This window comes from Rhynchophorus ferrugineus, unplaced genomic scaffold (genome assembly GCF_030347505.1).
Source record: "Rhynchophorus ferrugineus isolate W39M unplaced genomic scaffold, kcgeb_rfMv2 rfM3, whole genome shotgun sequence".
In the NCBI taxonomy this organism is placed as follows: domain Eukaryota; kingdom Metazoa; phylum Arthropoda; class Insecta; order Coleoptera; family Curculionidae; genus Rhynchophorus; species Rhynchophorus ferrugineus.
This window is the reverse complement of record NW_027472582.1, coordinates 51,298,719-51,313,429: the sequence shown is the minus strand read 5'-3', so window position 1 is coordinate 51,313,429 and position 14,711 is coordinate 51,298,719. Positions and strand designations below refer to the sequence as shown.

Here is a 14,711-nt window from a genome sequence, read left to right as displayed (position 1 = left end):
ATAAAGCACTTTTGCAAAGAAATTATGTAAACCCTAACTGTCGTTAATTAGTAAAATAAATAAATAAACAAAACAGTCAAACCAGTTTCACAATAATAGTGTGAGTATGACCGAAAATGAGTAAAGAGATTAAGTCGAAATATTCTTACTATAAACAAACTTCAATTATTTAAATATTGTGTGACGAAATAGATTTCCACTTGTACAAAAAAGAACTGAATCAGTTTCTTCTTTTTTTTATATAAATCTCCAACGCATAATACTTAATTACTATTATCTATGTCTAAGATAGATTATCCTTTAGCCTTAGGGAAATAACAGTGTTCATAAAAATTGAAGCTAGGGTGCATGAACTCATACATAATATCTGGTCTATAATTATTGTACTTTACAAACATAAAGCACTTTTGCAAAGAAATTATGTAAACCCTAACTGTCGTTAATTAGTAAAATAAATAAATAAACAAAACAGTCAAACCAGTTTCACAATAATAGTGTGAGTATGACCGAAAATGAGTAAAGAGATTAAGTCGAAATATTCTTACTATAAACAAACTTCAATTATTTAAATATTGTGTGACGAAATAGATTTCCACTTGTACAAAAAAGAACTGAATCAGTTTCTTCTTTTTTTTATATAAATCTCCAACGCATAATACTTAATTACTATTATCTATGTCTAAGATAGATTATCCTTTAGCCTTAGGGAAATAACAGTGTTCATAAAAATTGAAGCTAGGGTGCATGAACTCATACATAATATCTGGTCTATAATTATTGTACTTTACAAACATAAAGCACTTTTGCAAAGAAATTATGTAAACCCTAACTGTCGTTAATTAGTAAAATAAATAAATAAACAAAACAGTCAAACCAGTTTCACAATAATAGTGTGAGTATGACCGAAAATGAGTAAAGAGATTAAGTCGAAATATTCTTACTATAAACAAACTTCAATTATTTAAATATTGTGTGACGAAATAGATTTCCACTTGTACAAAAAAGAACTGAATCAGTTTCTTCTTTTTTTTATATAAATCTCCAACGCATAATACTTAATTACTATTATCTATGTCTAAGATAGATTATCCTTTAGCCTTAGGGAAATAACAGTGTTCATAAAAATTGAAGCTAGGGTGCATGAACTCATACATAATATCTGGTCTATAATTATTGTACTTTACAAACATAAAGCACTTTTGCAAAGAAATTATGTAAACCCTAACTGTCGTTAATTAGTAAAATAAATAAATAAACAAAACAGTCAAACCAGTTTCACAATAATAGTGTGAGTATGACCGAAAATGAGTAAAGAGATTAAGTCGAAATATTCTTACTATAAACAAACTTCAATTATTTAAATATTGTGTGACGAAATAGATTTCCACTTGTACAAAAAAGAACTGAATCAGTTTCTTCTTTTTTTTATATAAATCTCCAACGCATAATACTTAATTACTATTATCTATGTCTAAGATAGATTATCCTTTAGCCTTAGGGAAATAACAGTGTTCATAAAAATTGAAGCTAGGCCTAACTTGTTTTGTTAATCGTGTATGTTCAAATAACATGGAAATATATTGAATATAACAGGTTGGATTTAGTTTTACAAGGGTGCATGAACTCATACATAATATTTAGTCTATAATTATTGTACTTTACAAACATAAAGCACTTTTGCAAAGAAATTATGTAAACCCTAACTGTCGTTAATTAATAAAATAAATAAATAAACAAAACAGTCAAGCCACTTTAACAATAATAGTTTGAGTATGCGCGAAAATGAGTAAAGAGCTTAAGTCGAAATATTCCTGCTATACAAAAATTTTTTTATATATTGTGTGACGAAATAGATTTCTACTTGTACAAAAAAGAACTGAATCAGTTTCTTCTTTTTTTATATAAATCTCCAACGCATAATACTTAATTACCATTAACAATGTCTAAGATAGATTATCCTTTAGCCTTAGGGAAATAACAGTGTTCATAAAAATTGAAGCTAGGCCTAACTTGTTTTGTTAATCGTGTATGTTCAAATAACATGGAAATATATTAAATATAACAGGTTGGATTTAGTTTTAAAAGGGTGCATGAACTCATACATAATATCTGGTCTATAATTATTGTACTTTACAAACATAAAACACTTTTGCAAAGAAATTATGTAAACCCTAACTGTCGTTAATTAATAAAATAAATAAATAAACAAAACAGTCAAGCCACTTTAACAATAATAGTTTGAGTATGCGCGAAAATGAGTAAAGAGCTTAAGTCGAAATATTCCTGCTATACAAAAATTTTTTTATATATTGTGTGACGAAATAGATTTCCACTTGTACAAAAAAGAACTGAATCAGTTTCTTCTTTTTTTATATAAATCTCCAACGCATAATACTTAATTACCATTAACAATGTCTAAGATAGATTATCCTTTAGCCTTAGGGAAATAACAGTGTTCATAAAAATTGAAGCTAGGCCTAACTTGTTTTGTTAATCATGTGTGTTCAAATAACATGGAAAATATATTAAATATAACATGCTGTATTTAGTTTTATAAGGGTGCCGGAACTCATATAATATCTGGTCTACAATTATTGTACTTACCAACAATGTAAAACATTTTTGCAAAGAAATTGTGTAATTCCTAATTGTGGTTAATTAATAAAATAAATAAATAAACAAAACAGCCAAGCCAGGTTAACAATTATAGTGTGAGTATGAGCGAAAATTAGTAAAGAGATTAAGTCGAAATATTATTGCTATACTCAAACTTCAATGTTTTAAATATTGTGTAACGAATTAGATTTCCACTTGTACAAAAAAGAACTGAACCAGTTTCTTCTCTTCTAATATAAATCTCCAATGCATATACTTAATTTCCATTAATTATATCTAACATAGGTTTTCTTTTAGCAATAGGGAAATAACAGTGTTCATAAAAATTGAAGCTAGGCCTAACTTGTTTTGTTAATCATGTATGTTCAAATAACATGGAAAATATATTAAATATAAAAGGTTGGATTTAGTTTTACAAGGGTGCATGAATTCATACATAATATCTAGCCTATAATTATTGTACTTTACAAACACAAAGCCCTTTTGCAAAGAAATTATGTAAACCCTAACTGTCATTTATTAATAAAATAAATAAATAAACAAAACATTCAAGCCACTTTAATAATAATAGTGTCAGTATGCGCGAAAATAAGTAGAGATTAAGTCCAAATAGTCCTGCTATACTTAAACTTCAATTTTTTAAATATTGTGTGACGAATTAGATTTCCACTTGTATAAAAAAGAACTGAATCAGTTTCTTCGTTTCTAATATAACTCTCCAATGCATAATACTTAATTTCCATTAGTTATATATAACATAGATTATCTTTTAGCATTAGGGAAATAACAGTGTTCATAAAAATTGAAGCTAGGTCTAACTTGTTTTGTTAATCATGTGTGTTCAAATAACATGGAAAATATATTAAATATAACATGCTGTATTTAGTTTTATAAGGGTGCCTGAAGTCATATATAATATTTAGTCTAGAATTATTGTACTTACCAACATTGTAAATCACTTTTGCAAAGAAATTGTGTAAAATCCCAATTGTTGTTACTTAATAAAATAAATAAATAAACAAAACAGTCAAGCCACTTTAACAATAATAGTCTGAGTATGTGTGAAAATGAGTAATAAGATTAAGTCGAAATACTCCTGCCATTCTTAAACTTCAATTATTTTAAATATTGTGTGACAAATTAGATTTCCACTTGTATAAAAATGAACTAAATTAGTTTCTTCGTTTTTTATTTAAATTTCTAATGCATCTAATGCACCCATATTTAGTATGTTATAATTCAGCTGACTACATACGTAAGAGCCGCCTACATGCTCCGCACTAACAAGTTTATGTATAAAAATATATAATCTTTATGGAGTGAGAAAACTATTTTTTGTTTCGTCTCGTCCTGTTACTAGCATACAAACGTTGTTTTCCAGCGCGCGTTTACAGTCGTCCTTCTCCAAAGAATTCCGCAAAACAGTATTTGCCAATTTAAATTCATGTAAATGTAAATTTGATTTTCCTGTCGGTTTGGATTCCAACTGAAATGCAATTCAGGTAGGTAATAGTGCAATAACCTGCATTGGTTTTCCGCAACCGGTGGCAACAATAACATTTACAAGAATTGGGTCACAAAATAATAGAAACAGCCAAACTGTTTTATTAAAATCTGACAATCTATATTTAATTTGCAACAGTTAACTAACTTATATTTCCATATATCCATTATACCAACTCTAATTGCATAATTAATCAATTGAGTAAAATGATGTACGTGTAATTTATGGTTCATACTTGAATTAAATACATAATGAATTTACCCTTTTATTTTGTTTCAAACTATTAATTGTTATAATGATAACGTGCTGTTGACTTATTCATTAGCTTCAAAACAATATAAATCGTGCAAAATACCAGCTGTACCGGAAATACTTTACAGGGTTTTCTAACAGATGTCGCTATGCTTAATTATGCAATGTTATGATTTTACACATATGTTATATTTTACATTATTGTACATCATCATACATCATGCTTCAAAACTATGTTATATTTTGCGAAACTTACACCGTCATAGATTTATACCTTTTTGCAAATGTTAAGTTTCATACCTGAGAACGTGCTGTTGCGGCACGCATTACTTTTCATATTTAGTCAAAGGAAAAATGCTGCTGAAAGTTATAGTTTGCTGATAGAAACTGGAAATTAGAAAAATCGTCTGTGAAATGTCGCTTCAGAGGTAGAACTGGAAGTTATTTCTGCATAGAATAGTAACGAGTGAAAAGTGGATTTACTTGGAAAACCCTATGCGAGAAACGTTAATGTCATCACATGGCAAAACCTGACGATCGACACCAAGATACTCTATGTTTGCTATGACCAAATTGGCGTGGTGTATTACAAACTGCTGAAACTTGGTGAAATAGATAATAGTAATCGCTACCGATAACAAGTCGTCCATTTAAACCATGCATTGTTCGAAAAACGAAGAAAAAAACAAAGAAAATTTATTTTACAGTACGATAACTGACCGCCATAAAGCAAAACCGGCCAAGGAACGAGAAGGCACCTGAGTCAAACATATTATCGTATTCGCCGTACGCTCCATACTTTGCCCAGTCCGACTATCAACTTTTCGCCTCAATGGCTCAAAGGACGAACAATTTTTATTGCATGGATGCCACCATAAATTGCCTGAAAGATGTGTAAGATGTGTAGAATCAAATGGCCAATAACTTGAACTTGAATGAATCAATTTTTCCATTATTTGATAATTAACAGGGCAATTGAAAAGTCCCCGGCCTGACACATATAGATGGCGCTACTAGAATTAAATCCATATGTTTTTTAGTTAGCCCTAATCCTCAGACGCGTGTATAAACTTGACAGCAGTCGGATCATTAGTTTGTGAATTATAGCATTTTGAGTGAACCAACTTTTGTTGTGAAAAAAAAATAAGAAAAAGGAATATCGCAGGTTGACAAAATAATGTTTTTTTGAAGGGAAAAATACAGCTGAAGCAAAAATTGGATTGATGCCAAGTTTCCGGACACTGCCCCAGGAAAATCAACAACCAAGGATTGGTATGCTAAGTTTAGTCGTGGTCAAATGAGCACCGAAGACGGCCAACGCAGTGGGCGCCCAAAAGAGGTTGTAACAGATGAAAACATTTAAAAAATTCACAAAATGATTTTGAATGACCGTAAAAATTGAAATTGAACGAAATAGCACGCGCTCTAGAAATATCAACTGAACCTGTACATTATATAATTCACGAATATTTCGGTATGAGAAAGCTCTGTGCATAGTGGGTGCCTCACTTTTGACCAAAAATAACGACGAGTTGATGATTCGGAGCAGTATTTGAAGGTGATTAAGTATAATAATCCCGAGTTTCTGCGTCGATATGTGACAACGGATGAAACATTGCTCCATCATTTCACTCCGAAGTCCAATTGACAGTCATCCGAGTGGACTGCGCACGACAAACCCGCTCCAAAGCATGGGAAAACGCAACAGTCGGCTGGAAAGGTTATGGTGTCTGTATTTTGGGATGCTCATGCAATAATTTTCATTGACCGCCTTGAAAAAGGAAGGACCATCAACAGCGACTATTACATAGGTTTATTGGGCCGTTTGAAGGACGGCCACATTTGAAGAAAAAGTAAGTGTTGCTTCACCAAGATAATGCACCGTGTCATAAGTCAATGAAAACGATGGCAAAAATCGATGAATTGGGCTTCGAATTCCTTCCTGGTCCACCGTATTCTTCAATAAATATGTCGAAATCCTCACTGATGAAGTTCTTATTATAATTAGCATGTCGTTGCCAAGCACTTCCTTATTTTAAGATGATAGTGCTCCAATACACAAAGATAGAAAGACTCAGTCTTGATTTGCGGAGAATCAGAATATCACTTTTGCTATCACAATCGCCATGCCACAACTTACTTTATCCGTTTTGGAGAGTTCTAAGGAGCAGAAAGTGAGGAATAGATATCGATCTCCAACATCATTGAAGCAGTTAGTGGATGATTTTCTATAATAATGGGATAACATTCCTTTGGAAGCTATTCAGACTCTCTATGTATCTAACGCAAACGAACTTCAAATTTTTTATAAGCAAAAGTTGGCTCAGCACCCTATTAATAAAAAAATATTATGCATATTTCAGGCTTTCTTTATTACTTGTCTATCTACTGTAGATAAGTTTGTGTATGTTTTTTTTTGTTCACTTTGTCAACTTTCAGTAACTGATTTACGCGGATCTCCGACAACTTCTGTACGGTACTAATTATTTCCAAAACTTGCCGACTGCGCGAATGACTAGCTATAAAATTTCAGTTAAGTAACCTTTGTAACTAGCTGGATAGATTGTCTCCTTAAATACCTTAGTTCTTTGTCAATAATTACAATTAACATTAGTTCAGAATATAAGCAAAGAAATATCTCAAAAACTTTAAATTTCAACAATGTGCTGGCCAATTAATGTATTTGAAATGATTGGGAAAATAAATACCGAATTCATTATTGTTTTTTAGTGGTGTGGCATGTTGCTCTGTTTTGTTGGAACGAAAATTATCCCAGCTTTAGTCCTGTAATAGTTACCAAAAAACATAAAAACACATTTTATTATTTTGTGAGAACCCTTTATAGTATATATTAAAAGAGATTTTATTCCAGAATAATCAGCCTAGTTGTTACCCTCTATTCTAAGATAGTCCATGAACTGAATTATGATAATATTGAATATTGTTATAATTTGATAGTTTCACTGAGTTCAAATGTGATACTCAAAAACTAAAATCGTATTGAAATTGAAATTTCTCAATATAGACGAGGATGAAATCCAAAGATACAGATATGCAGAATGTTTTGGACATATTTGTTGCATAAAAGGTGCGGAAAGGATTCTAGACAGAAAACGCATACGATAAGTAATCTAATAAAAGGTTTGGATCATAGGCAGTTGTTTTAAATTAGGAATGTAATAGCATCAGAGGACATAACGGTTTCGGCTGATCGTTAACAGTGGCAAAATTTGGTGAAAAATATAAAAAATTCAACATCATCTTGGTTGACTAGCAGTATATAAGGTCAAGCAAAGCACATTTACTACATTTCAAGTGAGGATTGAAACAGAACTGGCATGATGGAAACTAGCTCAACCTATATTATATATGGCACTCTTGCGTCGAAACACTTGTATTTTAATATTGCTAAAATTTTCTTTACAAGTCTTGCACCTTGTTTACTGTATACAAGAAATATAAATGAAAAAGTTTCTACAATATAATTAAATAGCTTTTCTAGGCAATTAAACCGAATTACATTATTTAGGAATTACACTGGGTCCAGTTCTTTAATGTAATATCCACAATAGATATACGCACTCGTGCTTATACGAATACAGTGACGTGTGCAGATGACACCGCAATCCTGTCAACACCTGACATGAATTATAACTGACTGATCAAGGCATGACTCGAGAAGTGACGTATTAAAGCCAATAAAGACAAATGGGTTCAAGTAACCTTCACACTTAGCAGAAAAACGAGCCTATCCTTGAAACTTTGTAATACAGAGATTCCACTTGCTTCTTCCACTTCCACTTCCAATCTTGCCCTGTTGACAATCAGCCGAAGCCGTTATATCATCGGATGCTATTATATTCCTAATTTCAGACAACTCTCTATGATCCATCCCTTTTATTAGATTACTTATAGTATGCGCTTTCTATCTAGAAGCTTTTATGCACCTTTTATGCAACAAATATGCCCAGAGCATTCTGCATATTTGTATCTTCTGGATTTCATCCTCATCTGTACTGAGAAATTTCAATTTCAATACGATTTTAGTTTTTGAGTATCATATTTGAACTCAGTGAAACTATCAAATTATAACAATATTCAATATTATTACAATTAAATTCAATATATTACCTCCTCAATTCAACATGCACCATCTTAGAATAGAGAGTAACAATTAGGCTGATAATTCTGCAATAAAATCTCTTTTAATATATACTATAAAGGTTACTCATAATATAATAAGTGTGTTTTTATGTTTTTTGATAAATAGTACAGGGGGTAAAGCTGAGATAATTTTCGTTCTAACAAAACGGAGCAACATGCCAAACCACTAGAAAAAGAATTATGATTTCAGTACTTATTTTCTTAATCATTTCAAACACCTTCATTGGCCAGCACATTGTTCAAATTTAAAGAATTAAAATATTTTTTTGGCTTATAGTCTGAGTTAATGTTATTGTAATTATTGACAAAGAACTAAATTACTTAAAGACACAGTGGTCTGTCCAGCTAGATGCAAGGGCACTTAACTAAAATTTTATTCATCAAAATAGTGAAATTTTTTATATATATATATATATATATATATATATATATATATATATATATTTTCTTCTTTCTTTTCCTTGGGAGATCACTATCTAACAGAAAATATTAAATCTAGTGGCTTATTCGAAGCAATGCAAATGTTCTAAAAAATTAACATGTGAAACAAATATATTGTCATAGTCAAATTTGAAATATCGTTGAAAATAAATAAAAGAGAACTGCGTTCCCCCTCTGAGCATACTGCGCCATTTCTAAACCCAAAAAACGGCATAAATCCAACAGGTGTGCCAGTTACTTTACCTGCTATTAGCAGTTGGGTTTATTTACAAACCAGGAAAAAGGTAAAACGGTTTTAATATCATGGAAATCGACGGGGGGTCCTAAATATTTATGCGAAACAACATACGGGACGCAAGGACTCGTACACGTTTGCAACGTTAACAATTCAAATCAGGTTATTTCGGGGCGGGGGTGTGGTGGTGACCGAAAGAGAGGTAATTTCAATTGCGATGAGAATTTGCAAAAGTGCAAGGCATGCGCGGTGGCGCGCCGCCCGCTATCAGCAGCGCCCTTTCGGCTCCTTATCCCGAAGAATGGCCGTTTATTTTCGCGCGATATCTCCACGGGTGCGCACGTGGACCGAACGACGGACTTCCTCGACGACACACTCGAATTTCCGGACGATAATCGCGCGAGACTGATCTGGTTAGTGCGACGAGTTAGTGTTACAGTTGTGAACGGTCGGGCGAGTGATATGAGACAGTTATTATGGTTCTGAATTACTTGACCGTTTGTGTTTTGGTTTTGTTCTTGGAATTAGAAGGTTAGTTTTCGTTTATATCTCAAATATCAGATCATTATTAGCATTATTAGATTAATTAACCATTGTTATTATTGTTACTAATATTTTTTAATACAAATATTCTATATATTGTTCATTGATATGTTTAAATATGATAATCGAGTCTACGCAAAAAAAATCCTATTACAATGCCATAAAACTAATTATTTAATGTCACAGAGAGTAACTTTAAAATGACCTTCTTATTTACTCTCATTTTTAACTGCTGTATTTCTAGTATCTCAGGTTCTTTCCATAAATACATCAAAAAACTTAGTTTTTCCGCTGTTGAAAATTAATAATTAATTAGCGGATAATGATAAAAGATCTAAATGTTTACCGTTTTTTACTTATTAACTTTTCTACATCTGAGATAAGGATAAAACAAGCTTGCAATAGTTTTTATTAATCCATCCTTATCCATGCAGTATCACAAGTTTTTAGGAATAAAAACGATGGAAAGTAGAATTTTTTTAATAAGAAATTAGTTTTTAATAATATGAGATGTATAAAATCTATACCTTATCCTTTTTTACTAATTAGCTTTTCTGTATATGAGCAATTTTAAAACATATTGTTGTTGTTGCAAATGTTTTCACTGCTTTATCGTTATCTATCCAATGTCCCAGGTTTTTATGATTTAAAATGTTGAATTATTGTATTGAAACCTTAATTAGAAATTAATGAGTGAATGACGTAATATATACAAGATCTATTTTTATCGCTTATTTACTTATCAGCTTTTCTATAACTGAGTAATATTAAAAAATAATGTTGTTACAAATATATTGTTGTTTAGTTCTTCATCCTTATATGTCCAATGTCGCATATTTTTATGAATAAAAATGTTGATTAATTGAACTTTTCATTTTTGATAATTTTGCAGAAATTAGTGAGAATAATTAAGAATTTTTTATCATTTTACGTATTGGATATTCTATATATGAGAAATATTAAAACATGTTGATCATGAAAACATGTTGAGTGTCATAAGATATATAAGAACTATTTTTTTATCGTTTCTACTTACGTTTTTAATTGTTGCTATAATGAAATAATATAAATTTTGTTATGGATTTTTAGAAAAGGGAGTATACAAACTATTTTTGGAAAATTAATATTGAGTGACACTGAACAATTTGTTATAAAACACAGCCTATGTTGCAAACCTTTTTATTATTTCATTCTTTATCTTTCCTCTTAGTATATCTAACACAACAATTTGTTTTTCTGGATGATATATAAATATTACTGATGAAATAAACTGTAATAACAAACACTATTTTTATACGTCATTTAGTGCGACTATTTAATGTCCCTTGTTATTTTTGTAAAGTGATATGTCATTAATAAGATTGTGTTATGTATGACTGTAATATGGTGACGTAATATTTTTAATTCGATCTAATAGTATCATTAGAATTTGATATAGTAACTAAGTTACTTCCATCACTATATTATGTAATTGAGAACTACAAAAGTTTTACTCATTGGAATATATTGGAAATTTATCATTAGTAAAGGAGATAAAGAATACCTGTTAACAGAGGTGTTACCCCCATCCTATTATGCACTTTTATATATCCTTGATCCATTACACTTGACTTGGTAGTGGTAATATTTTTACCAAAATAGCAACCTGCAAACTTAACACAAGATTATTTAGTTGTTCTTTCAATTTTATTTTTCTACAACTCAAAATCTTGAAATGAGTTACATTTCAATGTATTACTGTATTGTACTACTATTTAATCATAAATGTTAAATTTATTAACATCAACTAAATTAAGTGTAAGTACAAATATGTACAAATTCATGGATTATTTCATTAAAGCTATAAAGTTTGTACTATAATTTCAAGACAATCAAGTAATCATCGATATAGACGTCATATTCAGTAATGTTTGTGGACATATTATAACTAATAGAGATTCTTCATACCAATTATTGTTCATTTACTCGAATTGTTAGTGGGAACTGCCATTATATATTTATTTTTTAAATATACTTCTATTTCTATTATTTGCTTTTATAATGCTTTACCATAATAATCCCTACTATTCCGATATATTATGTTTTAATTTATTTTTGGCATTATATTAATGTTATTTTAATTTAATAACCTTGAAAGTCATTCGATTTGTTTATGTTAATTTAATATGAATTTATCATAATAAATAATATTTTAATTCTAATAGAGTTTAATTCCTATAGGCAATTATAACAAAATTGCTTATATATATATAATAATAATAAAAACTATTTAATCAAGCTTCAGTGGAGGATTTCCAGTTAACAGCCGATATAATTAGGCTATTAATTTAGTCAACAATACGACAAAGCCAAAAAGCTAATTAATAATCTTTTCTATTAATTAATAACGTTATGCTATGTGTCGAATAGTATGGTTTAATAACGTTCGTGCCTTTAATGTCATTGGAAATTGGCATAATACTCATTGATTACGGCACAATTTTGATTGGCAAGTGACTATTTTCATAAAATATTGAAATTATAATTAGAACAATATTTTGGAAAGGCAATTACTGCACATATTTGGTTTTCGTTTTATGTTTATAATTAATACCAATCCATATAATGAACACACTCTTATTAATACTATTTTGAAATTAAACAAATACCCTTCTTCCTTTGTTTTTCATATATTATATTCAGATGAGGTAAAACGATGTTTTGATGTTTGATATTATCGTTAATAGATATTAGAATTTTACATATTTTAGATGGTTTCTTATGTATTAATGATAGTAAACATTCTAATTGTTTAGGCAAAATAATTTTAGTTAAATAGTTGTTACTGCAGGTTTCCAAGCCTACCACCTTAACGGGGTATTGTGGTATATGTCTATATCTTCCGTTTTTCAGCTTTACCAATATGTTGGACTTTGTGTAAGAACCATTTTCCAGGGCGCAGAGAAAAATTCAGATTTCCACTAAATTTTAAGTCAATCATTTCAGAAATAGTTGAAATATTATGTCGATTGTTATTTTAAAATATGTAGCTTCGAGAAACAAGCGTTTATTATAATTTTGCAACGTATCGTCGAATATTTTTACTTTATTTTATTTGTAAGTTAATGAATATATCCCTAAAATTCGTTAATTGCGGATCTTTGGAGTAGCATTAATTATAGAATATTGCCCAACATCATCATATCCATTAGCGTTCTTGTAATTGATAACAATTTCGCATAACATTATTAAGGAATTTAGTTTGTAATAAGTAATAAATTCGGAATAATAACGCAGTAACTCAGTGTTCAAATATATCATGCTATTTATAAAATCTATACCAAAAAAGGCTTTAGGATTATCTATAGGTCGGGTTTCGGAAACCACCGAACTAAATCTGTTCTACTTAAAAACCGACACAAATTTATGCCAAGATATAAGTATTTCCCAACTAAAATATCTGCAAAAGTTAGCCGTGGAAATATTTCATCTATCCTTTTGACTAGAATTTTTTTTTTAGTCGAAAACATTATTTGGATTAGGTGCTTGTGATTTACATAAAATAAAGCAAGTTATGTAAACAAATGGAAATCATGGTTTAGTATTTATCCAGAGTGCTATAATATAAACATCTCCAGTAATGCTCACTTCTGCATCAAACATAATGTATGAAAGTTTAGTCACAACAGAATCAAAATATTCCGTGTTGTCAGGTCTGGTAAATTAAACGTATATTTCAAAAATATAATGTTTATGGAAATTAGAAATTCCAATTCACAAAATAACCTAAAATTTCCTTCAAGCCTAAATTTATTGATACAATGTTCATTTGAGATAATATAATAAATATAACATAAAAACCTTTTAGAAACATATTTAATTTTAAAAAGGAAAAAGCATGAAATGAAATAATATTTTATTATTTATTTTTCAGTCTGAGTTTGTGGATAATACAATACTGTATTTAGGACCTCACTTACCCATGCTTCAATCCTCATAGCGTATATATATTCTTTCTACCTATGAAAATTGATTTGCTTGCTGAATGTGATATAAATTTTTATGAGTCAATAAATCTAATCTTTTTAAATGACCACTGCCTAAATTATCTTGAATTTCAACTATTAGAATTAACATCCATTTGAATATTAGCTGCTGGTTTTGCTGCAATCACATTTCTAACCAATTTTAATAGAATTTTAAGAATATATTTTTTAGAATATTTTTAATATAATTTTAATAAATAATTAAAATAACTTACCCAAGTTATTTTTATGTTCTACATGTGTTTTTAGTGTACTGTATTTTACATATTCTTGTCACGTTTAAAACTCTTCAAACAAGTCATATATCAATATTTCTTATCAATTCAATTTCCATTATGCCTAAAACATAAATAGGTTGGTATAAATGTGAATGCAATTTACAAAATTTTCTCTTATGCCTCTTCATATTAGAACAATTACAAAAGCTTTTCTGACAAAACTGAAAAATCAACGTAATGATGCAATGACCATTACGGATAATACTTACTATTTATAATCAGAATGTGAATGGTACAAAAACAAATAAACTATAAACCACAAAACTCTCAATCTTTTCACTAAAACAATAGAGTACTTAAGCTAACTTAAATAATGAAACAAAAAATAAAATTATAGAATATAATTTATTTTAACGGTATAGTGCATCTAATGCATACATTATCGAATGATTTAAACTACAATTAATTATATAGTCATAACAGTTTGTAGGTTAGGGTTGTGTTTTATTATATTTACATCGAAATATTTTCCTATGAAGCTGAGTTCTAGGCGCGTTTTCTTATATAGTGGTATCCCCTAGAGTTCTAGTTCACCTATTTAACGATAGTATATCTAATTAATGTATATTACTTTCATTGGAGGACATATATACCTTTCAACGTTTATTTGATGCTTTCTTCATTTTTGTATACACTGCTCCTTCTCCCTCTCT

The 14,711-nt window shown here is 29.7% G+C and overlaps 1 protein-coding gene across 1 annotated transcript in view; it reads left to right on the top strand.

The window, feature by feature from the left end:
- Nucleotides 1-9,539: 9,539 nt before the first annotated feature.
- LOC143194089 (uncharacterized) overlaps nucleotides 9,540-14,711 on the top strand; it is a 97,430-nt gene continuing 92,258 nt past the window's right edge. The window contains exon 1 of the mRNA XM_076400655.1: nucleotides 9,540-9,743. Coding sequence (XP_076256770.1) covers nucleotides 9,689-9,743 — 55 coding nt within the window. The 5' untranslated portion in view covers nucleotides 9,540-9,688. The remainder of the gene's footprint in view (nucleotides 9,744-14,711) is intronic.